The 27,849-nt window shown below is 41.5% G+C and overlaps 1 protein-coding gene across 1 annotated transcript in view; it reads left to right on the top strand.

Annotated features, from left to right (window-relative positions):
* The window catches only part of MYOZ2 (myozenin 2), a 26,405-nt gene extending 4,987 nt beyond the window's left edge, over nt 1-21,418 (top strand). Inside the window, exons 3-6 of the mRNA XM_019534045.1 lie at nt 5,088-5,257; nt 11,144-11,273; nt 13,031-13,214; nt 21,177-21,418. Of these exons, the coding sequence (XP_019389590.1) occupies nt 5,088-5,257; nt 11,144-11,273; nt 13,031-13,214; nt 21,177-21,408 (716 nt within the window). The 3' untranslated portion in view covers nt 21,409-21,418. The remainder of the gene's footprint in view (nt 1-5,087; nt 5,258-11,143; nt 11,274-13,030; nt 13,215-21,176) is intronic.
* Nucleotides 21,419-27,849: the final 6,431 nt, after the last annotated feature.

Here is a 27,849-nt window from a genome sequence, read left to right as displayed (position 1 = left end):
AATCAATTTGGACCTTTTAATTGGTCCTCTGATTCAGTTTGGATTTGGAGATTCAGCCACTGACTTGGGCCAAATCTCCTCCAGATTGAATCACCACCCAAAGCTTTGCACAGCCCTAACATTTATCTCCATAGTTCTGTTTTGATCTTTCAAAAAGATAAAAATATTGCCCCTGATATTTCATTTCTTTCCCTAACAACTGACTCTGCAAGCTTTACGTGAACTCAGAAACTTGAATTGTTTACTTTCTGGCTTTTGCATCATTACCAGTTCTACCAGCAATAAAATGCTGGCAACTGGAATCTACCTAACAATTCAGTTTTACTGCTTTAGGCAGAAAACAGCTAAGTTTTACTGCTTAGTCCAACAAAGTTATATTGGTTTAGATTTTTAACATGAGTAAAAACTAATACAAATGCATTTTGTTCAGTAATGTGAGCAGCTTTGGCTTAGGGAGTAAACTGAGTGCATTTTTATTTCAATCCCTGTTTTAATGATAGCATGGTAGGATAAGAAGTGAGGCTTAAAGTCTCTGTATAACAGTCATATGAGAAGAAACATAATTGTTAAGCTAGGAAGCCTGTCAGACCTACACCAGTGCTTCTTATCTAGGCTAGGTTAGTAATGACTGCAAGTCAATCATCTTTGGTGGATTGTACAGTGTGAATTTGCACTGTCATTCAAGTTTCACACCACAATACACTCCAAGAGTTACTGACATCTTTTTTGTTCTCTCAAAGCAGTAAATGGTCCTAGGAAATACTGAGTGCAGACAGAAGTTACATTTTTCACATGGTCAGTCGCCTGAGAGAGCTCTACAGCTGTGCCATGACACACATGCATGGCTGCAGAGCACTTTTAAAGTGGCCAATTGTGCAAAAAATTAACCCTTATCAAATGAGGTATCAGATGCAGATGCTCTATTTTAGAGTGCCTTAGTGAACTTGCCTTTCTTAGGGTAAATTTTTCATGTGATCAGTCCAGCCCTGGGCTGTTAGCAGAAAGGGAAGGGGGAATGGGGAGGGGGAAGCCAGCAACAGCGAGCTATTGGCTGGGGTTTGCCCAGCCTGAGCTAGGGAAGGAGGTGGATAAGAGCCCTTCTACCTTGTGCCCTCCCCACCAACAACCCTGACAGGTCAGGCTGAGAAAACCCTAGCCAGCATAACAACTGTCAGGTCAGGGGGGCACTCTAACTCACTGCACTTTATGTAAATTGCCATGACTTAGAGTGGGGGCCCACACATTTGTCAGCACCCATTGTGATCCCTTCACCTTTCCTAAACTCTATAGTTGAGGATGGCAGGACATGTGGCAGAATCATGAAGTAAGTCATCATGGGCAACTGGTGCCTCCTGAGTCTTGGGGCAGGTACCTGCAAAAGCCAGCAGTGGTGGGGATGGAGCTGGCAAGCACCCGCAGATGCCACCGGCAGTGGTGGGGATGGCCCTGTCAGGCGGGGCATGTGCCTCCCCCATGCCTCCTCGTATTCCCCCCTACCAGTCACCTATGGAAGTCATGTGTTATTCCTATTACTTTCCCTGTCTGTCAAGTACTGATTTCAGTGCAAATGGATAAATGAAAGTAGAGAATAGTTTCATATTTTTTAAGACATGAGGAAGTTGATTTTAATCATAAAAATAAGGAAAAATCTTGACCCCTTCATTTAAAAAAAAAATCCATAGTTTTTTTTCTAAGGAAGTTGTTGAAAGCTGTTGGGTTACCCTTTTGTCACCTTTAAATCTACCTTCTAGTTCTATGTAATATCTTATATGTATTCTTCCGTAGTTACATGATTAACTGTCTTTTGTGGGTGGTTATAGATTCTTATTTAAGATTACAGGACAAATATATATCATCTGAAATTCATGATTAAAATTTATAATCCAGATGAAGATATTTAGAAGATTTTAAACTGGGGGATTAAAAGGGGATTAGTGGGCAAATGTAGGAGGAAATATATAAATCATATTTAAATGAAATCTGTTATGATTTTAAGAACAGCTAAAGGAAGAACTTGGCAGAAACAGAGAAAGAAGGTTAAGATAAAAGGCTAAGATCAGGATTGAAATAGGAATTATGCCTGCAGATTTAATTTACAAAGTCACTTCATGAATTTTTAAATTGCATGTTTAGAATTATGCCTTCCAAATTCCTATAAAAATTTTTTCTTCTCATCACTTCCATTGTGCTGACACCAAAGCAATCCCTCTGCACATCATTAGAACACACAATAGATTAGATTTTAATTGGCAGAGGATTCAAATGAACCTCACACCTACATTTCTGGGAACCTTCACAGACACATGGCCTGGCCATACTGCTATAGGTCATGAAGTACTTTTGTCTCTAGCAGAGTTAAGTGCCAGTACTGAATAGAGATCAAGGACAGTACATATCTGTGGGTAACAACAGAGCCCCAACAATTATCATTCAGTACAGAACAGATACATATGAGAGGATTGGGTATGGCTGTAAATAACCCTTGTTACCCTGTTCCCCAAAATTTCAACACAGGCCAAGGTCTAGACACTGAAGAAAAACCTGAGAGAAGGGAAATTAGCTTTATATGAAAATGGTACTGGCCCAACCGGTAATTCTTAAACCAGCCTGATGTCTTAGTTTACCCAAAACTCACATCCAAACAACCCAGACCTTGAGATGATGTAGGGGAATTCCAGGTGGATTTTTTGGTTAGTAGCCCAATAAATGGTTCAGACTATTTTTATCATGGTGCCTAAAAATTACTACTATCTGGCACTGGGTATAGGAGTGGGCAAGTTGAGGCATCTTTCATGCTAAAGTCTTATTTTCAGAGTTCCATTATAAATAAAAGGAAGGTGTCAGGTTGTTCATATTATTTTTAATGCAGAAATGCCTGTTCCTGTTCCTGATATAGCTGGTTTGATCCAGCTCCAATTAAACCATCTGGAAAAATTCAGTGACATCAGTGGGAACAGAAAAAGCCAACCCAGATGCAAATCCTGTGCCTACAAACTTCTCTCCGTGAATTGAGTGGAAATGCACAATCAGAGCATCATGGAGCAAATATTTAATGTCTGCATCATTTAGAAGATGTTTTCCAGAATGTCAAGATTTTGCATTGTTCTCCAGCAAAATTAAGGCTACCTTAAGCTAATGAAACTCTGAAGGTACATATAAATAGTCTCATTTTTTCTGCTCTCATTTAATATGAAGTGTCACCTCAGATACCTACTGCAGCCTATGATTTAAAATGTAATGCAAAATTAAGATTGGTCTTCTGTGCAGACACCTTGGAAAAGCTACATACATTAAATATCATATGTATTCCTACACAAGTTGAATAGTGAAAATATTGTAGAACATACAGACACTTAAAGAAATTAGAGTTTGCTTCAAACAAACACTAAAATATCACGTTGTATGAGTATAGCAAGGAATCAAGCTTAGCAGTTTTGAATTGCATATTGTTGCTTCATAGTTTTTCCTGACTCGTATAAACTCCTAAGAAAATGATTGAATTATTACAATGAGGAGTATGAATTATGGTAAATGACAGTAGGAGAAGATGCTTAATGCTATTGTATTTTATTGGGTGATTTAATTACTAAATCTGACAAAACCTACTTCCCAAATTCTGGCAGAAAGATATTAATTAAAAAAAAAAATAGCTAGCTGCTATGTTGAAGATGTTGTATAGGATTCTGAGAAAGTATTTTAAATTGACAATTCCAGACAACAGAATTCTCCAGATCCTTGTCAGGATGCTCAGTGCCAGCATCCCAACTTCCAGAACTTCACTGAAATGACAGGAAAATGTATACATGTCTCTGTTTCAATGATTTTCAACCCTGGTTCTATGAGATCCTTTCAAGGATGCTACACAATATTGCACAAGATGCTACACAATATTAGTTGTGCAAATACCTACACATGGTTCACAAGATAAACCCAGAGATTTCCAATAGGAATCTGTAGTGTAAAACACATCTTGACCTATTGTGGTCTTAGTTCTTTGCAATAGAAGACTTGTTATACGATTTTTCCATAGTCTAGAAATGAATGAAAGCTAAAACCCGGCATTTTCTGAGGGGTGCCTTGAGTCTAACAAGAGAAGCCTTAAGTTTAACAAGGTCGCAAACTACTGCTCTATATGCACAATCTTAATCTCACCACCTCTTCCCCTATTTTTGCATATCTTTTCCAAATCACCTTGGGAGATCACTGTATTATGAAAATGAACCTTCCCTTCTACCCCGCTGTCCCCGCCCTCTCCTCCAAACAGGAACCTTAAGTGAAAATGAATGCAGTAATTACATTTCCAGTGCTTGTTAACCTTTTGAGGGAGTTTTTTTTTTTACTCTTTATTTTATGAGAATTTTAAGCATATTCTAAATTAGATGAAAAGATAATGATTTGTATGATGATTTGAAGAGGGAATTAATCAACTGAAGCATATTTTATTTCATTTTTAGGTCTCTTATTTTTATAAACTTCACCTTTATTTTAAAGTTATTTTTAAAAACCCATATTAACAGACATTAACCTCTGTTACAGTACAAAGTTTGCCTTAAAATACTAAAATCTGAACATGAATTCAGATTAATAAAAAATCTGAATATTGGTTAGGAAATTATTATACATAAACAGAAATAGAAAACAAGTGTAAAATGGATTAAGTTATTTATCTTCCTGGTCCAGGCAATATACTGATTTATGACAGACTCACTCCTGAGACATAGTCTATCAGTCTTGGCACCGACTTCAAAGGGATAAGGATTTACTGGCCATTGGGACTGAAGATTTGGTTTTCAGTAGAGCTGAGCACCCACATTTCTAAGTCAAGTCATTAAAAGCTATGAACTTTGAAAATTGGACCACAAATAATTTAGGAGCTAGTTTCCACATACAGAACACTGCATAACTCTTTGGAAAAATAACTAAACAACTGATTTCACTAACACAGAAAGAAACATATGATATGATGTTATATACATGCAAAAATGATGTGTATTTCTTGTTAGACATACCTAGTAAGAAAGAAAATCCAATAATAAGTATTTGAGAAAAGTATACTATGAGAGATGTGTTGTTCTGCTGTGTTTCAGAATCACTCAGCCTAGATCTTGGAAAGAAAGTCAGCATCCCCAAAGATATCATGGTAGAGGAATTATCAACACTCAGCAACAGAGGTGCAAGGCTATTTAAGAAGCGTCAAAGGAGATCTGACAAGTACACCTACGAAAACTATCATTATGTAACAAACAAGCCAAGGAACGTGAGTATTTTGTATTTATGTTTCTGAATAGTGAGTGTAGCCTGGGGTGAGCGTGACTTCAAGATTTATCCACAGCTACAGGTCCAGTATGAAGCACAAAGTGGGCCATTTCTGTTTGGACTCTTCTACAAAAAGTAGAAGGTCCAGCTCTGGGTCTTGCCTTAAAGTCCCCCCAAATGGGACTACAAGATTTAAGGGCCTCGTGTACAAAGGATTCACATTCAAAGCAAGCTCAGGTCAGGTCAGGTGTGAGCAAAAGTCATTATCATGTGGCAGTTGATTGGTGACTTCTGGATGTTGCAAAAATAAACTTCTTTCATTAATTTAATGATATCTGAGAGCTCTGAAGATGCAAAGTTCTGTGTGCCATGTACATTGGAAAGTGTTTTTACTGTATTTACTCCAATATAAGGGGAAGGTATTGGAAAAGATTATCAAGGAGGCCATTCTTAACAGACTAGCTGAAGGCAATATCCTGAGGGATACCCAGCATGGGTTTGTTGGGGGTAGGCCTTGCTTGATCAATCTCATTTCCTTTTATGACCAGTTGACTTATCACCTGGACAAGGGGGAAGAGATGGACGTTGTATACCTCAACTTTAAAAAAGCCTTCGATCTGGTATCCCACAATCACCTCTTGGCTAAACTGACTAACTGCGGCCTTGATGTCACCGCGATCTGCTGGCTGGGGAACTAGCTCCACGAGGGTGGTGGTCGACAGGAGTGTCTTGGTGCGCTGTGACCACTGGGGTCCCACAAGTCTCTGTCCTAGGGCCTATATTGTTTAACATCTTCATCAACAATGTCGACATTGGTGTCAGAAGCGGACTGGCCAAGTTCGCTGATGACACCAAACTCTGGGGTAAAGCATCCATACCTGAGGATAGGAGGGTGATCCAGGTGGATCTGGACAGACTCATGAAATGGGTGGATGAGAACCTGATGGTGTTCAACACCGAAAAATGCAAGGTTCTCCACCTTGGGAGGAAAAACCTGCACCATGCTTATAGGCTTGGTAGTGCTACGCTGGTTAGCACTACAGATGAAAGGGACTTGGGGTTATGGTTGACCACAAGATGAACATGAGCCTTCAGTGTGATGCTGTGGCTAGTACAGCGAGCAAAATGCTGGTTTGCATCCATAGATGCTTCTCAAGCCTTGGTGAGGCCGCAGCTGGAGTACTGCATCCAGTTTTGGGCTCCACAATTCAAAAGGGATGTGGAGAAGCTTGAGAGGGTGCAGAGGAGAGCCACGCACATGATCAGAGGTCAGGAAAACAGACCTTATGATGACAGGCTGAGAGCAATGGGGCTATTTATCCTGGAAAAGCGCAGGCTCAGGGGTGATCTGGTGGCCACCTATAAGTTTATCAGGGGTGCTCATCAGGATCTGGGGGAACATCTGTTCACCAGAGCCCCCCAAGGGATGACAAGAGCGAACTCCATTGTGACCAATTCAGGCTGGACATAAGAAAGAACTTCTTCACTGTCCGGGCCCCCAAGGTTTGGAACAGACTGCACCTGAGGCGGTTCAAGCACCCACTTTGAATGCCTTCAAAACACATTTGGATCTTGCTGGGATCCTATGATCCCTGCTGGCTTCCTGCCCCTGGGGCAGGGGGCTGGACTCGATGATCTTCCAGGGTCCCTTCCAGCCCAAATGGCTATGAAATAAGACAAGGTTTTTTTTCCTCAACCAGAATGGGGGGGAAAAAGCTCCATGTCATATATCAGGGGCGGACAACTATTTTGAGTGGAAGGCTGCTTAACCAGGTTTGGTGAATTTTTCGAGGGCCGCGTGGGTAGCCCCTCCACCCCTTGACAGTTGACACGCCTCTTGGTTGCCATCTAGGGACTACAAAAAGAAACCGAGGGAAAGAAACAGAACCAGAAAAAAATAGCCCAGATCATACTCTAAAGGTCAAACACTTACTATAACATATTACAAAAAATATTTGTCATGATTTGTGTTTGCATAATGTATATAAAGATGACTGTGTAATAACTCAAAAATAAATGCTTAGTCTTGTATATTGTTGTGGGTGGTGGGGTATGGCAGGACTTATTTCCTTGGCTATGGTGGGATAGACACTACTTAACTGTGAGTGTAGGGTGGGATTTCAAAGTGCACTCAGCATTGGCCTAACTTTCTGTTAAAGTCAATAGAAGCAAATTTAGGACCAGGCAGACTGGTTTTGGAAATCCCACCATGAAGTGTCTAGTTTTAAACACCCCAGTATAAACATTTAGCCTTATGGTTTTTTAATAGTGATTTGAAAAAAATGGGAGGTGTAAATTGGCATTACTCATTTTAAATGCATGGTTTCTAGCAGCTGAAGACATGGCCCCAAGGTTGTTTAAGCCTAGGGGGCCAGATTCAATGCTACACTTGGGTGAGATGAAATGGTCCAGTACTTCAAAGCAGCTATAAACTATGCTTTCAACTGGTCAGCTCTTGAAGGAAATATGCTGCCTACAACTCCTTTCCTTACAGCTGCATGCCAGCCTAGCAGTAAAGGTTATGCAGATTGTACCAGGCTGGGGGGGTGGGAGGGGACGGGGGGAAGGTCCTAGGGTTGCCGTGCTCTCCCCTAGCGCCCCCTACCATGCCAGGTTGGTCTACGATGCACCCTCAATCTCACCAGGTGACTCAACAGGTGTGAGCCCCTACCTCCTCCTGGTTGCCCTGACAACTGGCACCTGGGTGACTAGTCCTACTCTTCAAGTAGCAGGCACCTTAGTGCCCTGCTACACAGATATTATTAATTCTGACTGCAGAACTATCAACCCAAACAAGAATTCCTGTTGTCAGTTCTGTGGTTTTGCCATTGGAGGATTCAGTGTAGAGCAGTTGCCCCCATTCTGTTGCCCAACAATATGTGGATCCCTGGTTATATACACTGTCTGCACAGATCTGGATAAAGGTACAGAATGAAGTCTCAAGGGGCATGTGTGCATGACACTTTAAAGTGGGCTAAATGCTTTTGCACCTCTTTAAATGGTGTTTGCACGCGTCGGCAGCGTATCTCACATTAATTCCAGCCGCAGTAGCACATTCGGCAGCAGAATGCACCTTAAATGACTTTGGGACGCAGCAAACTAAAATACCTCCGAGGAGATTTAGTTCGTTCCCCTACAGCCGCAGAGTGAAGCACTGGGCTCTCTGAGGCTCAAGGGTTGTGCAAGCAGCCCGGGAGGGCAGGCTTCACCGAACAAAAAAAAAAAGTGGTGAGCCTGATTCCCCCCGGAACCTGCCTACTTGCATGAGCTGTGTGGGGCCCGGTCCTTCCCGTCATGGCTGCGGTGCCTCCTGGGACCGCCTGAGCCGGGTGCCTGTGAGCAGGTGCTGCCTGGGAAGGGACTGCCACTGCTTCAGAGGGAAGCATGAACAACTCCCCCCAAGCCCAGCCACAGCTTCACCTGCTGGCATCTTGCCCTCCTCTCCCCTCCCTCTTCACTGGAGAGGTAGGTAAGACATGGGTGTACACAACATGGGGGTTTACTTCACCTTAAATTGAACAAATATTTTTAAAAACCCACTGCTTCAATTTAGGGCCCCTGTTTTGTCTATACATGCCCTTTAGTTTCTGTTCTCCTCCCTTAGATCCCTGTTTAGTCAGTCCTTGTTTTGCCTTGATCTCCTTTGTGCTTCATACTGGAGGGGGATGATCCTGCCCAGTATTATTATGTAACCTTTCTGCACCGGTCAGCAGAAACAAGAGCCAGGCTCAATTTTAGGGTACTAAATATATTTTACCTAGGTTTGAGCCCTGACCCAGACCACCTGGGAAAAACTAAATGAATTTCCAGGGTGTCCCACATGAAAAAAAACCTCCCTCCTCACAAGCAGTGTAAACCCAAAAGACATACATTATAGAAAACAGAGGAAAACACCAAGTACAATTTAAAACACCACTAACTACAAGATATAGTCTAATAGGTTGCACTGCTAGAGAATATGGGTCCTTCTGCAGTGCCAGGTGCTTCTTGTTGCTCTTGAAGGAATGGTAGCATGTCAATCTTTGCTCCCATGGAGAGGCTGTATGCGTATGTAGGGAGTGACTGCGGCTCCAGACAGCATGCACGTACCCCAAAACTTCTGGGCTGGATTATATGGCCTGATAAATAAAACTGCAAGAAAAACTCCAAAAGGAGACAGGTTGATTAATGGCTACAGCCAGCCCAGCCATACAGCTTGACTAGACCAAAGGACCATCAAAAGAAACAAGGGGAAAGACCAGGCTTACCCTCTAGACCTGTGCTGCAGGCAGTTTGGGTCACAGCTCCACTGGAAGAAGAAAGCTGCAAACCTCAACCCTGACCCAAACTGGCAAGATTAGAATCTCCCGGGTTTCAACCCTATTTAAACTGCTAGGCCTAACTCCTGGCCAGCAAACCCAAACCAATACTCTTTTCCCCAGTATTAATCCCTTAAAACCTCTAAAGAACAAAGGGGAAGAAAAGGAGGAGAGGGGAGCAGTGGCAATGTGTAGGGGGTGCATGAGGGTGCATGTGTACCCCCTGAGACCACTAGTGTACCCCCTGACAGGCTGTGCTCCCTGCTTAGGTGACAGACAGGGTAGGACAGGCAGGAGTGCTGGTGCCCCCCTGCAAGCACCGGCTGGGGAGTGGGAGCACAAGATGAAGCACTGTGGCCACTTCTGGGAGCGCTGCAGCTGCTTCCCAGTTTGTGAGACTGGCCATGGGGGGGCTCCCCTTCCCCCCCCACAATCACTGACTGCCTGCTGGAGGGGCATGTGCCCCCCCCGACTAAGGTGGCACCAGTCACCCATGGAGAGGAGTTCCCAGAGACTAGGACAATTCTCCCTCCCCCTCCAATGTACCTGAGCTTCCCTTTTCGCTATCTGCACATTCCTTCTCCCTTGTGTTACAATTAAAATAATCTTTGTAATATTCGTTAGGACCATTATAAAACATACTAACCCAATCAAAAATCTTTCTTTTGTTTCAAGTGTAAAAAGCATGTGTTTATTTACTCCAAGAAAGCCTATATTTAAGTTTCTTTTAAAAGATGTGTCATAGCTAAAATAAGATACTGACTTTTTATGTGGTTCTGATTCTATATTTAAGCATCAATGATTAAGACTTTGGTTATTTCCTTAGAGATAATGATCTCAAGGGAGGGATGGAAACTCCAGCCTACCATTAATATCCTAAACTGAAGTTGTTATTACTATTATACTATAAAAAAATCCCACAAAAGTGTATAGATTTTTAAAATGGGTAATGAATTTCCAATGGCTGTACAGAGGACATCTATAGAAAATCGATGCCTTACATAGTAGCCCATCAGATTGCTTGAGTCCTAGCTTGTGACCTAGGCTAGGAAGAATGATCAAGTGCATTGTTTATCAACCACTGGGTCATGACCCCTGGAGGGGGGCTCACAAAACTAAATTTAGCATCACAAGGTATTGTAAATGTATTTACAATAAAAAGTGAAGAAATTCTTGCTCCCCCATATCTTACATACTCTTTCACTTCAAGGGTCACATATTTTCTGTCAGTCTCTCAAAACATTTCCAAAACTGCGATGGGCATAGAGTTATTCTCATTGATAGGTTTTTCTCTACCTTTTACAATATGTATAAAGGGTCTGCAATTTTTTTTTTTACTTTAAATAAGGGGTGACTCATCTGAAAATACTTGGAAAAATGACCTAGTGAACCAGATAAAGAAACTGGGGTTCAAGTCCTAGCTCAGTCAAAGTCTTCCTGTGTGTCCTTGGAAAAGTGACTTAGTGTATCCTGTGCCTCAGTTCCCATCTGTAAGATGGGAACAACTGTTCATTCTCTCAACAGAGACTCAGAAAGGATATTTTTCTGAGCAGATACTGTCAGTGATATTTGTTTCTATTCAAATGCAGCGTGGTGAACCCATACAGAGTGTTAAACTGGAAACTATGAGTGTGGATAGTGTCCAACAGCATGCACCAATGACACCTCCTAATACACCTGACCCCCGGAGCCCACCGAATCCTGAAAACATTGCCCCAGGTAAAGAACAAACTGAGAAATATGTGAAATGCACTGAGGACTCAACTGTTTCGTGATGAATAGAAGGTCTTGTTTTACATTATCATTACTGGGTTATATACTAGTGATCAGCAAACTGATTCAATAAGGTCAGACCTAATCTGAACCTTCAACTGGAATGCAAAGCAATGTAGTTTAAACACCTTATCTTGAGTCTTCATGTGCCTCTCCATTGTCTAGTTTCATAATGAAAATACCAGTATATTTCCATAATGGAAATACACTGAGAGACACTGTTTTCAGATGTAAGAGCCAATTTAGAAACAGCCCAATCTCCTGCCTAAATGTACTAGATAAGTTTGGATAATATCCAGGGTCGGGTCCTCAGATTCTATATCAGCATAAGCCCTTGGTTTGGTCTTACCAGACTTAACTGCTTAATCTGCACCAAACTTGTCAATGGTCTTAAGGTCACTCACCATAATTTTATTACAGCCAAAATAGAAGTCTTAAGTCATTGCAAATTTTAACTGAACCTTTTATATGGGAGTGGCTGAGAGGGGAATTTGCCTGTGATTGCAGATAATTTTTCTACTTATTTAAAGTCCTTCATTGCAAAAAGACTTTTATTTAAAACACTGAGCTAAAGGGAGGCCTTGTTTTGTTTCCTTTAAAGACTAGAGTTGACTGAATAACTTGCGACAAATAATTTATTCAGTGATAGAGTCCTCTTTCCTGTTTGTGAATTATCCATGAGCAGGCTGTGGTTTTTTACACATTCATTCTTTGTTCAAAATTATTCAAAGCGTTTCTTGTGCAGACCTTTTCCAGCCAACTTAAACTAGGTCAGTGCTACTCTATTAGCGCTTGCTAAAACTCTGCATATCCACAAGCCAAACACAAAGCAAATGGGTGCAATCTGTTTCCATAATGATACATAAGCTAAGTCCTCAAGCTGGTTGTATGCAGAATATATTCACCAAAATCCTGACAAAGAGGCAGTAGATTTTAGATTTGCAAACAAAATTGTTTCCAATTTTGGAAACAAATTGTTTTTGAAGCATAAATACAGGATCAGAATCAGAATCAGAAGTGGGTTCAAAAGTGAAAAAAATACATTTTTCTCATTTTGTAATTAATATTTTAGATCATGTGCTAGGATAACTCCTGGCTGGTTTTCATACTATATTACATATTAAGGGCTAGCCTTTGCTCCTTTTATTGGTGCTATGTGGTATCTAGCCAGGAAAGCAGTCCCACTGGTCAAAAAACTAATTTGTGTAATATTTCAATACTGCTCAACTAGAGTAAAAGTGTCAGAATCTGTTCCTCCTAAGCTGGGGAGAGAAGGGGCCTGATTCTTCCCTTCCATGAAGGGCAAAAGGCAGCAGAGAGGGAGGAATTTTTAGAAGTACTAAGGAATGATGAGCAAAAGTCCCACAGTAAAAGTAATAGGGCATATGTCCCTAAGTCCTTTTATTGCTTTGGAAAATCCAACCCAAAGGCCTATCTACAGGTAGAACTGGAACGTTTTAACTGAAGGTGACTTGGAGCCTATTTAATTAATCTGAGACAAAGGTAGGATTTAACACAAAGTGTTTCCCCCACTTCTGCAAGTGATATATTCCACTTCGCTGGTCACTTTCTATCTCCTGTAAGGGGAGGCTATCATCATTCTTATATGTAACATTGGATTATGGTATGAATTCATTACTGTCTTTAATTGTACTTGAGATACTTGAGAGAAAGGTATAATGTAAAGATTTGTTTCTGTTAAGGATATTCTGGACCACTGAAAGAAATTCCTCCTGAAAAGTTCAACACTACTTCTGTGCCAAAATATTATCAGTCGCCCTGGATAGAAGCTATCAGAAATGACCCAGAGCTGTTGGAGGCTTTATACCCTAAACTGTTTAAGCCTGAAGCAAAGCCAGACCTGCCTGACTACAGGAGCTTTAACAGGTAATTCAGGGAAGAGATTGAATTATATAGGATGGTAGATATTTATATAAACTGGAATGTTTTCACCAAACGATAAGGAAAGAAAGTAATGAACACAGACAAGCAATTGCATATGTGCACACACAGAAACACAAACACATGTACACACGAAGATTTAAAATAACAGAGAAATAAGTCTCACAGTTACAGTTCCCAAGCTGTTTTCTAGAGGAAAATAATAATAAAGACTAGGAAATAATGAAATTAAGTGGGAAAAATAAGAGAAGGAAACAGCATCCAATGGGAAACATCCTGATGGAAAGCACAAACTACAGCAAGTGCCTCATCCAACTAAAGTCTTCCCATTTACTTCTGTAGGTACTGGATCTTGTCCTAAATGAACACAGTGCACAGGGCACTTCCTATTAGAATTAGGTTTACAATAGGAAGCATCACATTTCCTTGTTTCCAAAACATTTGTATTCTAGGGTGTGATCCTACAAAGAGCTGAGCACCCCTAATTCTCCTCAGAAACCTGGGCCAGCTGAGATATGACACCCTTAGCAAAAAGTGTTCAGCCACTAGCTGGATAAAACATATCGTTGTGCTTACCTCACCATCATCTCTGGAAGCATCTTCATAGATAGCAATGTAATGCTGTAAAATAGGGTCATAAAAATAAAATTAGGCCCCAGGTAAAAACTAATGTGTGTTCAGTACAATGGGAGCTGAATAAGAAGTTATTTACACAGTAAGTAGTGCTTTAAGGCTTTCAGTGGAAATTCTTGATATGTTGACACTGGTTAGAAATAATTTTGGAAACTTTAAACACATCCAAACTTTGTCTCTCGCTTTCATTCATAATATACACAGTGTCTTCATTTATTAGACTCACAGATGTCTTTTTCTAAATGATCCCTCTTTGCCTCTGAGTGAGTAAGGCAAACCAAGCAAAACTTAAAAAAAAAAAAAAAAAAGGAAAACCCAGAAAACAAAAATCCTGGACAGGTTGCAATCTGTTGGAAAATGGGAATTGTAGCAAAGTAAACTTGTAGGAAAAGGCTAAGACCATTCAGTGACAATGTGTAGGGGGTGCACGTGAACCTCCCGAGAGCGCCAGTGTACCCCCTGACCAGCTGCACTCCCCTCTTAGGCCTTAGTCGGGGGGGCAGGTGGGAGCGCCAGTCAGTGAGATCGGCCGAAGGGGGACCCTGGTCAGCAGTCCCCGGTCATCAAGATCAGCCGAGGGGGAACCTCCCCCCAGTCAGCGAGATCATCCCCCACTGTCAGTGAGATTACTGACTGGTCGCTGGGGGGGCACATGCCCCCCCCCGACTAAGGTGGCACCAGTCCCCCAAGAGACCGTTTATTCCATTCCATAACATAGAGGTAAGCAGATGGGCTGAATTATGAAAGGAGAAAAAATACCACTCAGTGGGTGCATCTACACAAGATGTTTAGTGTGTAGTAGACTAATTAGCTCCACATGTGCACCCCTATTAGGTTGGAGTAAACTAACTCTGCAACAGGATAATACTTGTGTTTACAAAGCAAAAAACTTGACAGCATTGCACATGTAGATGCTGCCCCAGTTGGCTGGGGCACAAGGGTGCTTCAGTGTGGGGACTGCTGGATGACTAGCCCTGCACCCTCATGCCTCCACCAGCCAGGGCAGCATGTTAAGCCAGGGGAGAGCAGCCCTGGGCTGGCAGGCTGACCCTTGGGGCCCCCTGCCAGCCAGGGTTCCTCCAACTTGGCTCAGTGTGCCACAGCCCTAGGCTCACGTTCAAATGGCACGCCTGGGAGTAATAAATTCCAGTGCAATAAACTCTGGAGTTTATCTTTTTGCATAAATTGCACATGGAGATGTCCCCAGTGGTCATCATAGAGGACATTCCAGTTTTCTGCTACTCTGTCCTCTATTGATATGAAACCCGACACCTTTATGTCCTCTATTTTTCTCTTTAAGAGAAAAATAGAGGACATAAAGGCATCCAGTTTCATATCAATAGCGGACAGAGAACAACTGGACTGTCCTCTATGATGGCCACCCTGGCATCATAACAGCACAGCAGAGCATCCTCTGGTTCTTTCTACAACTATGTGCATCGCCACATGAACAGATAACTCTTTGTGTAGCATGTTTTCCTCAGAAAAGGAAGCAATAGATATGAATCAGAGAGGTGATGTGACCACAAGAACAACAGCAGCACAGTTTCAGGACTATGCTTACTAGCACTGAAGAAAAACCTGATCTACACCCATATACAGAGGGAGAGACTGCAACCGAGTCAGCCCTGATGCCATCCCTGGGGTAGGCAGAGGTGAGGAAAAGCATAGGGACGTCATTAATATAGACATGTGGTTTGATATCTGACTGGTACCTAGTGGCCTCTTCAGTCCTCTCAGAGAGCTTAAGGTCTCTCCATTCCCTGTGTCTCATCAATAAGAATGTGTTTTTCTGTGCAGATGACAAATTGGAACTACAAGTCATCAGAATTTGTGCATTTTTTAGGAAATATGCACCTTTTTATTCATTTGTACCAAACAGGGTCAATATCATATATAATAGTTCTTGTAACATTTGGAAACTGCCACTGAAATTTAGGTTTGGGTTTTATATTTGATCTAGACAGAGGAATAAATTCAAAATGCCATGTACAACAACATAATCCAACCAAATTCTGAAAAAACCCATCTCCTTATTGACAACAGATAAATGAAAAACAAAAGTCCATGTAATAATACAATACCTTTGTACAAAGGGCTAACTACTCAGAGAGATTTGGGTGGTATGACACCTAATTTTTAGGCACCCAGCTCCCGAAGTGGAATACACAGTTCCAAGGTAAGGTGCCTTGGTTTCCTAAACAGAGCGTGAGACAAGTTGGGTATTTCAGCATGGGATCCATGACAGCCAGCAAGGTAAGTGGGAATTTGCCTAAGTCAGTCAATAGGAAATACTAAAACATGGGAGGAATTTAATTCCTATCATTCAGGTGCCTCAGATTGAGAGCAATCTGGAATGAGGGGAGGTGCCAATCTGAGATTGGGATTCTCAGCCTGAAACCCTATTTTAGGTTTATGTGTCTAAGTCATTCCTTTCAGAAACAGAGCACAGGACACTCTTTTTCTTTTAATACACAGGTGGGGTAGAAGGTGATGCCCACTTTAGTCCAATAGTTCACTGGCTAGAGCAGTTGCTTGGGATGTGGAAGACTTGGATTTAATATTCTCTTCAGCCTGAGGGGATGTCTCTCACCTCCCAAAATAAAACTAGAATCATCCCTGTACTGGCAGTTCTGGAGTCAAGGACAACAACCCTCACCATGCTTCTTGTGGTACCTATGAAAAGAATTCAAGATCCAATGGTCAAGGACAGACAGACAAAAGGAATATAGCTCTTTAGCCCAGTGGTCAGGGCACTTGCCTGCAAGGGATCCAGCCCTTGCTTCCAGACCTGCTTATACATTTTCTCCCATGACTGTTTAATGTAAATTCATAGTCTCACAAAAGAAAAAAAAAAAGTCAGTGCCCCAGTAGGTTCTTGACTGCTTGGATCAGAGATTACATGGGAGAAGGGAGACCTAGTTGCTAGTTCATGCCCCTAAAACTGCTTCTTCAATTAGGATTGAAGCATCTAAGTCCTTTTGAAGACCTGGGACAAAGTGATTAGGCAATTCATTTCTATAATTACAGTGCTGGGGAAAATGCAAATGATAAAATATTGAACAGACAATGACATCACTTTGTTAGCCAGGAACTCGGAGTTTCTAATCTCACTATGTCATTCCAGGAAGAACTGTGTCTCAGTGACCGGTAATTCTGTGCCTAGCAGAACACTCACTGTCAATCAGGAGAGAATAAAAAGGGCGGTTGATATGAGCCTGATATAAATGGAGTGGTATTGGGATTCTTCTCAGACCAATTATCTAAACTAATTAAGATGACACGCTGATTTTAGTAGCCAAATATAGGATCCTTCCAGGATTCTTTCCCTTAATGTCATTGTCAGTAGAATCAGTTTGACCTCAGCGGGAATGTTTCCTGACTAAGGAATGAGTAAGGAGTGTTGAATGAAACCCACACACAGGAGACCTAAAATCAAAACTGTCTTAAAAAATGCATTAAAATAAAAAGGACTCAGAACTTGTGCTGAAGTATACTATTTTCCTTTTCTAGTTATGTAGGGCCTACTCTGAACCACACATCAGTCCAAGTTTTACAACTGACTGTAATGGGAATAGAATGAGATGTAAGGAAGTGATACAGCTAATGGTCTTGATTTGGCTCAGGTTTACATGGAAAAGGGTCAGCAGCCCTGGCAAGTCCCCATAGGGGGAGGGTGTGGTAGTAAAAAAAACACCCTGCAATTTCTTCTGGATTAGGAGTTTATTGAGAGCCAATAATGCCTTACAAGCATGTCATTCCTTGGAAGGTGTGTAACCAGTGTTAGTAGGGATATAAATCTGTAATATGAGATCAGTTTAGTACCATCCCTCTACCACTTCTAATGGGCATCAAAAATAGCATTATAGGTGACATGCAAAACACTGCAGCAAGCCTGCATCTGACAAGCAGGTCTGACTGGTTCTGCCTCTTTGGATAGCCAAGTTCTTGCTCAGACTTCTCCCTCCACAGATTCTGTTGTTTCCAAAACACTGAAGAATCCAGTCCATCTGGACTGTGCTTTTTTCATTTGTTTACAACGGTCCCAACCTAAGGTCCAGATCCTCAAGGGTATTTAGATGCCTAACTCCTATCTAAGTGGCAAATTCCCATTGATGTGTTATGATTAAATCTGGTTCATTGATAAGAAATGAAGGTAGGCACATAAATAGCTCTTTTGAGTGTGTGAGCAGAAGTGCTACCTGTATAGTGTTGAAGCACTCAGTTTAAAGGTCAGATAGATTTGCACCTTACTGGGTGAGTCTAGTAGTCTACATGTGTGCTTTACTGTGCAGTAGCCTATTTTACTGTGCAGTAAATCACCATGTAAAAAAGCATGCAATTACACTAATTTGTAATGAATTAAACTACTGCACATTAAGTGTCACTTAAAACCGTGCACTTTCGGTACTATACATTAGGACAGCCTAATGAGCATTTATTTGTGCCTCACATTGGCGGTACTAAATTTAATGCCCATTAGGAAAAGTGTATTAATGCATATGTAGATGCATCCACAGACTAACTATATCAGAGATGCAGCAGTGGCTCACTTTATCAAATGCACTCAGTTTACCAGAGATACTGGGCATGTAGCAAGGTCTCTGCCCTTATATTTCCCTTGTCCATAAGATTAATAATAAGCAGAAATGTTTAGAGAATTATGTTCACATTTTTAAAGAGGTCTGGGCATCTGAGAAATAGGGTTTTCTGTCAAAATCATGTAATTGTATAATTGGAGATGCTGAACCAATATTGTTAAATATTTCCATGAATCTGCCAACTCCAAATATTTCAGCTGCAAATAATTTGTTTCATAAGGACAATTTAAAATGTGTTTTTAAAAATCAGTGAAACAATTATAATACAGCAGGGGAAATACCTATGCTGGTGCCAAGATATTTTAAAATCATCGATTGACTTTTTAGGAATATGCAAAGTGACTTTTAAACAACCTCCTAAACTTCCTGGTGCCACTTCCTGCTGCCTTACCTCAATGTTTCCTTCCATGTTATGTGCAATGACTATTTCAAACTGTTTAGCCACAGGTTTTGGGTTACACACAGCGAATCACAGCTCAAGTTCTATACTTAATTTGCAAACAATGTAGGACATTACAATAACTTTTTCTCATAGAAGCTATCAATTACAGCAATTTACTGATATCATTAAGGACAAATTAAATTTTATTGCCCAATTACTTTGATCTCCTTTATGTTGATCATCAAGAGTTTTTTAATAGCATGCAGGTAGGTATTAATGATGTATAACACAACTAGGCCAACGTTTGTATTGTCAGATTAAAAGTAATGGTTGGAATTTTCATAATACAAACACCTAACTATTATCTAAACAGCTGTGCTGTATCTATTCAAAGAAAAATTACAAATATTACAAGGCTAACTTTTTGCAATACAAAACTAATTTGGTTTTGTTACTTAGATAATGCTATTACATTTATACTGATTATTCCTTTAATTTACAAAGCAATAAGCATTAAATATTAGATTAACTATAAAATACAAATTTATTTCATAGATTTCATAGACATCAGGGCTGGAAGGGACCTCGGGAGATCATCGAGTCCAGCCTTTAATTAGTTTAATTAAATTCATCTCATCCTTATTGCCCAGTATTATGTGGATCAGTAAACTCACTCTGTGCTGCTTATAGAGCAATTTATTTTTAGTCAGTAAGGTATGAAATTGAGTTCAGCTTGTGTGACCTGGAAGAGAATTTCACAACAGAGGCTTAGTTCTACAGCAGCTGAATATGAAGGACTCCCAATGGCTTCAAGAAGAATTTGTTGCATAGAGTGGCCAGTGCTGTTGCAAAATCGGGCCTTATACATATCTAAGTTGGGGAGTCAAATTTGCCTCTGGGTCCCCGCATGGATCTGGACTCCAGGGCTCCTCATTGGCCAGATCCAGCCTGGGGCATGGGATGGGAGAAGTGATAGGGCAGGCAACCACCCATGTTCAGGAGCATTCCTGACACTGAGGACCTCGTTCACCAGGACCCAGGAGCCAAATTTTGTGGTAGGCCCCATCTCCACCTAACCAAGCCCCAAAACCATAGCCTGTCAGGCCAGATGCCATGGGTGAATCTAGTTTGCAGGCTGGATGTTTGGCACCCCTGATGTAAGTCATAGTTTTAGGGCCTGATCCCAAAAGCACACTTTTTGCCTTTCAGCGAGGGTGCCCAGAACTATACAGAAGGCACTTTGCACCTTGTAGGGATTGACCTTTGGAGGCAGTTGGCTCTTTGGAGGATGCTTGCTAGTGCCAATTTACAGCAAGAAATCTCTAGTTAATCCTGTTCTGTGATTTTGTGAATGTCTGGATTTTTGTGGGTTTGCTTATTTGATCCTGTTTTGTTTTACCTGTTTAAGTCTTGCTGGAAATTCTAGTAGTCTGCAAAAAATCTTTTTCAGCTTTAGCTGATTCACTAGTTTCTCTGGGACTCTGTTGGTGGGACTAGTAGTCCCAGCGTACTTTGACTTTTGCTCTGTAACTGATCCACAAATCCTAAGTGAACCAGCTGACAGTTTTCAGTAGGAATTCATTTGCATGTGCAGCTATTGATGTGATTTTGTGTAAATCAAAAGGTCCAGGTCTAGTTGACAAACCCTGGTCACTTCTTTACCATCCATAATATGTACCAATAAAGCTATTTGATTGACCAAAACATAGAGCCACATGTGGTGCAATTTTCTCTGCTGGGTCAGGTTTGTTCATACATGAAATTCTAGAAAAGCCAGAAGGAAACCTCTCTCAAGTTTCTCAGCCTAGGACCAAGCAAGAACAAAAGAACAATGAAATGTATTTGGAATTACTGTTCTTTTAAAATATGTGCAAATACATTTAACAATGTGTTCATGCAGAGAAGTATTTCTTATCTTTTGCTTTTTGGCTTATTGCCTGAGGAAACATATACCTTTATTAAATACCATTAAAAATACTAGGCCAGATTCAGACTGCTTCAGACCTAAGTTTCAGATTCATGAAGTATCATCTTTGAACAGACAAATGAGCAAACAAATATTTGGCAACAGATATTGGGTGACTATCGGAAAGGTTAAGAATAAACATGTATCTAGCAGAGAACAAATAAGACATTAAAGAAAATGTGCTGGAAAACTTATTAGTATATAATGTTTACCAAAAGTTTGTCAAAGGAAGTCAGAAAGCAATAAGTTTATAAATTGCTGTACTGCAAAGGGAAAGATCATTTCAAAAGCCCTCTATTATTTTCAGAAATAGGAAACGGCTATTTTAAAATCACATTTCATTTTTATTTTTTCGATATCTACAGAGTTGCCACTCCATTTGGTGGTTTTGAGAGAGCCTCGAAGCTGGTTAAATTCAAGGTACCAGATTTTAATCTATTGCTGCTAAATGATCCCAGGTTCATGGTCCTTGCAAGCCCTTTGTCCAGCAGGAGGTCCTTCAATAGGACTCCTAAGGGATGGGTGTCTGAGAATATTCCTGTAGTGTTCATCCAGCGTTCTGATTCCAATGCTGTTCCAGAAACGGATGACCTGTGAATAAGAAGCTATATATTGTGATGAAAGATGAACATAAGAATCAGTGTGATATTGTTCTCACTTCTAATAGAAGCTACTTGCAACATCTTTTCTTAGTAGCTGGAGTCTAACTAGTAACTTCTGATCCAGTAGCTCTTTTCTGGAATTAAATGTCATCTACAGACTAATACAAATAAAATAATTTTGCAACTATTCATCGAATCATTTTTTTGACTATTGAGTGTCTATACATTTTATAGATTCATAGATTCATAGATGCTAGGGTCGGAAGGGACCTCAACAGATCATTTTACGTTTTTGTTTAATTGAAAACTACTTTGTTTCTAAGTCTAAGCAAGTTAGTTTAGTTTTCATGGTCACTGCAGATTACAAACTGCATTTTAATAAGAGGCAAAACAGCAGGTTGATAACTGATTGCTTATCATTTTTCTGTATTTGGAAAGGCTACAGCATTTGCATGTTATATTTTCTAATACACAGTTTGGTAAGATTGGATTTTTAAATAGGAAACTCAACTTTATTACATGGGCTGTGAACTCTGGCTGTAAAAGCTCTATTCTTATGTCTACTGAATTATCTTAAGGGACTAGTCTTCCCTCAGTGTGTACACAACGCCCATTTGCTTACTTAAATATGCAGTTTCGTATCTCTTATTTTTCTTGTAAAATCAGCTTACACATACAGGTCCACAGCTACATGATCAGACTTAAGCTTCATATGCTATGGCAAAAGTTAGGTTAATGAAATGCAGCAAACTGCAGCAAACAATACTGTCAATGACATTTTGGCAATTACTTATGTCAATCCATAAAGGGTTCAGCTTCAAGACAGTGCAAATAAGCAGAAATCAGACATGTCTGAGGTAGTCATAAACTAATCACAAAACAGGGAGAAAAGAAAGCTTAAGGGGAAGTATTAAGTGAATACTTTTAAAACTTCACTGAGGTCATGAAAGTACATCCTCAAAAGACTCAATGATCAGTCTTTACTTTTGGGGCAGCAATTTGCAGCTGCAAAAATTGCACTCATATTTCATTTGTATGTTCAAGTCAAGTAGTTAGGGACTCACACTCGCAGATTTGTTGACTGCAAATTTTACAGATTGTAACTGCATCTTCCTACCCCGCAGTCAATTTTAAGGTTTTTGTTGTGCAGAACTTACACTCATGATATGGACAATAATACTGAATATGAGAACCCCAAGCAAAGAAATGCTACTAAGATTAAAGACAGAGTTTATGAGGAGACACAATATTCAGATTCAGAGGGTTCTAGTTTGCTAAGTGATCAGGTTAGCAGATGACAACCACAGTCTGATGCAAAAAAAAAATAGCCTGTTGATGTGAATCAAGTCTCAAGAATACATATAGAGTAAAACAAAAAATATAGTGCCTTGATCAAAAATAGGTTTAGAGATTAGTACTGAAAATCACTGAAGTTAATTCAATGTACAACTATGATTGTTAGCTCTAGTGGAAGAGTAGGACTCCCTCTTCTCCACTTCCCTCCCCTCCCAGAAGTCATCTTGTGCTAAGCCCCACAGTGCAAAAGGAGCCACTTTTTTTGGATCATGACTGTGCAGAGTCCCAGTGGAGCAAACAAAATTTATACCAGTATACAAATCTACACAGAAAGAATCCTTTATAGACTTGGGGATTTGGAGACTTTCCACTGACTTCAACAGACTTTGGTCTGTGCACTCTGTGTACTGTGGGTCACCACAGGAAGGATATATTATGTTTGCATATGTAATGAAGGGCAATGGTGAAGACTCTTAGCGGGTGAATGAACAAACAATTTTACTGTTTTAAATGGAGGGGAGGGGTACTTACAGTGGTTCACCTGGATCCACTGTAACTGCTTTGTCTGTCCACTCTTGTCCTGTGGGAAACACACATTAAGTGGAGGCAGTTTATCCCTGATGGAGCTGGGTTTATAGCTTCACGTTCTGTGGGACAGGAGGAAACAGACAAAACAAATACCACAAATCAGCTGGCACATGTTCACAAGTGGTAAATTCCCCTTACCTCTTCTAAGACCACTAAAATTGTTTGGCCATGCTTTCATTTGTGCAAGGGTAAGGATTTGGGTTTATTCTTGCTGACAAAGGTAAGGCCTTGAGGTGACAGTAAACGGTTCCAGATTTGTAGGATTGGAGAAGTCAAAAAGGAAAGACTTTTTTGTACTTTGGTGTTCCTGAGACTAAGGGGCATAATAGGAAATTAGTTTAAATAGGGAACTGAGGGAAATAAGCATAGAGAATGATTTACTAGCAGAATAATTTACTGAAGCAGTTTAAATGAGATCATACATTTGTTACTTTTTCCTAGTAACAAACACATATTTGTTACTAGGAAAAAGTGAAACGTATAATGAAAAGGCAGGAAAGGGTTAGAGATAAAAATACATTTCAGAAGGTAAGTTATATTGGTCTAGGAAGCTGTTTTAGGTTCCCAAAATGTTCTTGGCTCAGGTCTCATTGACATTAAGGCCCCTTTCTCTGACAGAGTTCTGTGAAAGGGTCTTAAAAAGTGCATGTAAACCTTTCTGAGGCCAAAGGGATGTAAATGAGAAATCAGAACCTCTGTTTTCCAAGTTAAGCAAAATATTTTGGGTGATATTATTCCTATTAGAACATGTAAAATCAAATGAGAGGGTGGAATACTTCCATGAAAAATGCCACAGATGACAGTTCTCCAAGAATAATGCAATTTACATCTATTTATGCAGGATAAATACCACAAAACATTAGGGCTCAATGTCTCTTTAAGGCTGAGGATAACAAGTATCAGCTGTAACTATGATCTTTGAAGTAGGGGCTTCATATATCAATGCTGTGGACTTAGGCTAAGTACAGACAATACACTTTTTCCGGTTTAGGTGGTCAGAAACTTGTCTATACCCAAAACAAAACAGAAGTTCAGGGCACAATTTCAAAATTGCAGATTCTGGTCTAAGATAGGACTGGATCCATGTATTATTCGACTTACTTGAGTCTTAGGTTGGACTGGTGCATCAAATGTCAGTGCCAGATCCGATCACAAATCAAGGTAAGTAGTTTTCTGCTGGTATCCCAGTTTCCTGTGTGACCCTTGTGAGTGCCCCGCATCCCCCTGAGGGGCCACAGCTTGGCTCGTGAGCTGCTGAGGGGAGGTGGTACCAGTGGCACACCCTGCATTCCCAGCCAAGTCTGGGGGGCACAGAGGGTCCCTGCTATGACCCCAAGCCCTGGAACCCCACACTGCAGTGGCTCTGAGAAGGGCTCAGAAGATTCCCCAAACCACCAGTGCCATGTTCCGTGCTGCTGTGGAACCTCCAGTCCATGGGGAGGGAGGAGAGCCATGCTTCTGCAACTGCAGAACCTAATGGAGGGCAACTCTAGGGCTGAGATGTAGTTGGGAGGAAAGGGCAATGGGTCCCTGTGCCGGGCTGAGCTGGCAGTGGCCCCTCCCTTGCCCCAGTTCCTGCACTAGAATTGTGCCCCAAGCACTGCAGCTATGTGGGAATGACTGCCCCCCTCCCCTCACAAGGTAGGGGGTGATTTCCATGAGGGAACAGGGGCCACAGCCTGGGGACCTAGGCAAGCCCCCACCCAGACCTACCTGCTGCTTGAGCAGTGACTGCTGCCAGCTGGGCTGGCTCAGCTCAGGCAGGGGAAGGGTGGCTGCTAGCTCAGCCTGACACAGGAACCCACTGCCCCCTGCCAGGCGCTGCAGCCATGGGGGCACGGCTTCTCCCCTCCCCATGAACCAGAGCACTGCAGCTGCATGGAAACGGTCACAGGATGGAGTGGGGTGGGGGTGATCCTCTGATTCGTTCCTGGATCTGCTGCAGCACAGGGTCCTGGGTAGGACAGGGCAGGGACACTCTGTGCCCCACCGACCTGGCCAGGACCACAGGGTACACCACTGGCATCACCTCCCCATCAGCAGCTCACAAGTCCTGCACTCCTCTGCCTCTTTCCTGCATGGGGTGGACCCCTCATGCCCCACCCTAGGCAAAGCCCTGCTGCCTGACAAATGATAGGGCACTGGGGGGAGGCATGTGTCTAACAGCCAATGAGGGATGGCACAGCCACTCAGCTGTGCTCAGGTGCCCTCGGTAATGTCCCTCATGCTGGGAAGCATATGAGAACACCTCCCACCTAGTGGCCTTGGCCTGTGCAGGCATCTGTCTGTTTCTCCAGCTGAAGAGCAACTGTGAGTTATGGTCGTTGATGGTCTAATCTACGCAGCTTAGAGAAAGCTGTATAGATTGGATCGATTCTGCCTTAGGCTTTTTTATTATCTGTACTTAGCCTTAGGGTCTGGTACAATGCCCATGAAGCCATTCAAGAGGTTCTCTTTGAATTTAATGCATTTTGATTCCAGTCCGTACAACCTTAGCGCTACACGTAGGGTGACCATAAAAATTTGTAGGAAATCCCAGACAGGGTAAGGAAATCTGTGACAGGGGGGCGAAGCTGGGGTGTTCATGCACATGTACATGTACACACACACACAGAACCTCATGGCTCCCAGGAGCAGGACTGGATGGGACAGCATAGTGTGCATGCATGCACACACACATACACAGTCCTGACCCCCCACACATACATGCACACACACATGCACACTCAGCCCCAACCCCCTTGGCTCCCCACATGCACCCTTCCCTGACCCCGACTTTACTATGCAAGCAACTCCATGTGCAGCCCAGCAGGGTCTGGACCAGGGAGTAATGCACTGGCTGGGCTTCCTGGAGAAAATTGAAGCAAAAGTCCTGGATTGGCACAAAATCACCTGTACAGGCCCAATTCCTGACTCAGGAGCCACATGTGCAGATGGGTTCCTGCCAATCATGCACTTTTGGTTCACTTTTCTCTAATGGTTGGGACTATGAGACAGCCTCTGAAATCCAGGATTGTCCCAGCCAATCCTGGACATCTGGTCATCCTAGTTACAGAGCATCTACAGTACTCAGTACAGGACAGAGAGATAGAGCAAGCTAAGTATTCATGGCTCTTACTGGTGCCATTAATGTTGTTTTAGCAAATGGATACACCACATCTGGAGTTTGATCCCTGGTCCCCACTTCCATCGTATAGGCCACGTTAATTTTAATGTGAAACCAAGCTAATACGCTATTTAGAGAGATGCAGACAGGAGTTAGTAGCAATAAGACAATGAATCCTAGTTTTGTATTCTCAACAAGATTGATAGTCATTTTTTTCTTCATGCTGCTGCATAACAGAGGATATCTGTTGGTTGGTTCCAAGAAATAAGAAAGTGATCCTCATATTAAGCTGATTGGTTATTAAATTTTAGTAACGAAGAAGTGTTAGAATGAAGATCTAATGTTTATATGTGTACTTTGATGTAAACTTTCCTCAGATGTCCTAACTGTGTCAACATGTCTGACTACACTTCTTTTTTGTTATACTCATATCTGTTTTTGTGGAAATAAATGCATATTATATTGGCTCCAAATATGTGCATATTTTGTTCACTTTATAGGCTCTTGCTTTGAGCAAATTACTTAGTTATGATAATTGGAAACTAGACCAAGCTGTTATGGATGAAATCCTATCCTCAGTGACATCAAATTGAGTTTTATCATTGACTGCATTGTGGCCAGGGTTTCAGTGGACATCCTATTTGTTTGTATCTTATCAGCATTTATGATAAAATTTCTAACTGTACATAATACCACCATTTATGATAAAATTTCTAACTATACATAATACCACTATTTAATTTAATCTGTGTTCAAGCCCAGAGCACATGCCAGAATAAAGGAATCAACCATATATGTGGTTGGATTGGGCTCTTTAAGAGTGGCTAGGTACAGAAATTATACATAAACCAGTTTAAGTCATCGGAATAGATTTATTGGTTTAAACCTATAATAAAACAGGAGTTCAGTGCACAAAATCCAGTTTCAAAATGGCTGAAACTAGTTTAAGATAAACCTGGCTGAATGTAATATTCGACTTAACTGATTTGGGTCAAACTGGTTTATGAAACTTCTGTCCTAGATCCATTCCCAGTTCAAGTTAAATCACAGTCCTCCAGCATCCCAGCATGCTTTCCAGCCCTAGCTGTGCTGTCTGCTCTAGCAGAGAACGGTTGTGGGCGGGACAGGGACTGCCCTCTTTCCCTCTGAGGCAAACCCTGGCTGGGATCTGGGGCCAGGGAGGGGGTTAAACTTCCCTTCCCCTGAGTAGAGAGCTGCCCTGCCCTGCTAAAAGGTTACTGCTGGCTGTGACTGTGGACTACAAATCCTGGAAGCAGGAAAAGGAAGTGATGAACAACCTGCAGAGTCCTAATGCTGTGATTGTGCACAACCCGAACAACAAAGAGACCTTGGAAGAGGAAGTGAACATACAGCCCATACTGGCTATGTTCCAGAGAGGTGTGCATTAGTGTCCCCCAATTTCTGGCCTGAACCACTTCAGGCATG

This window comes from Crocodylus porosus, unplaced genomic scaffold (assembly GCF_001723895.1).
Source record: "Crocodylus porosus isolate Cpor-Errol unplaced genomic scaffold, CroPor_comp1, whole genome shotgun sequence".
Classification (NCBI taxonomy): Eukaryota; Metazoa; Chordata; order Crocodylia; family Crocodylidae; genus Crocodylus; species Crocodylus porosus.
Note: the sequence above shows the minus strand (reverse complement) of the source record. Positions and strands in the feature narration are given on the sequence as shown.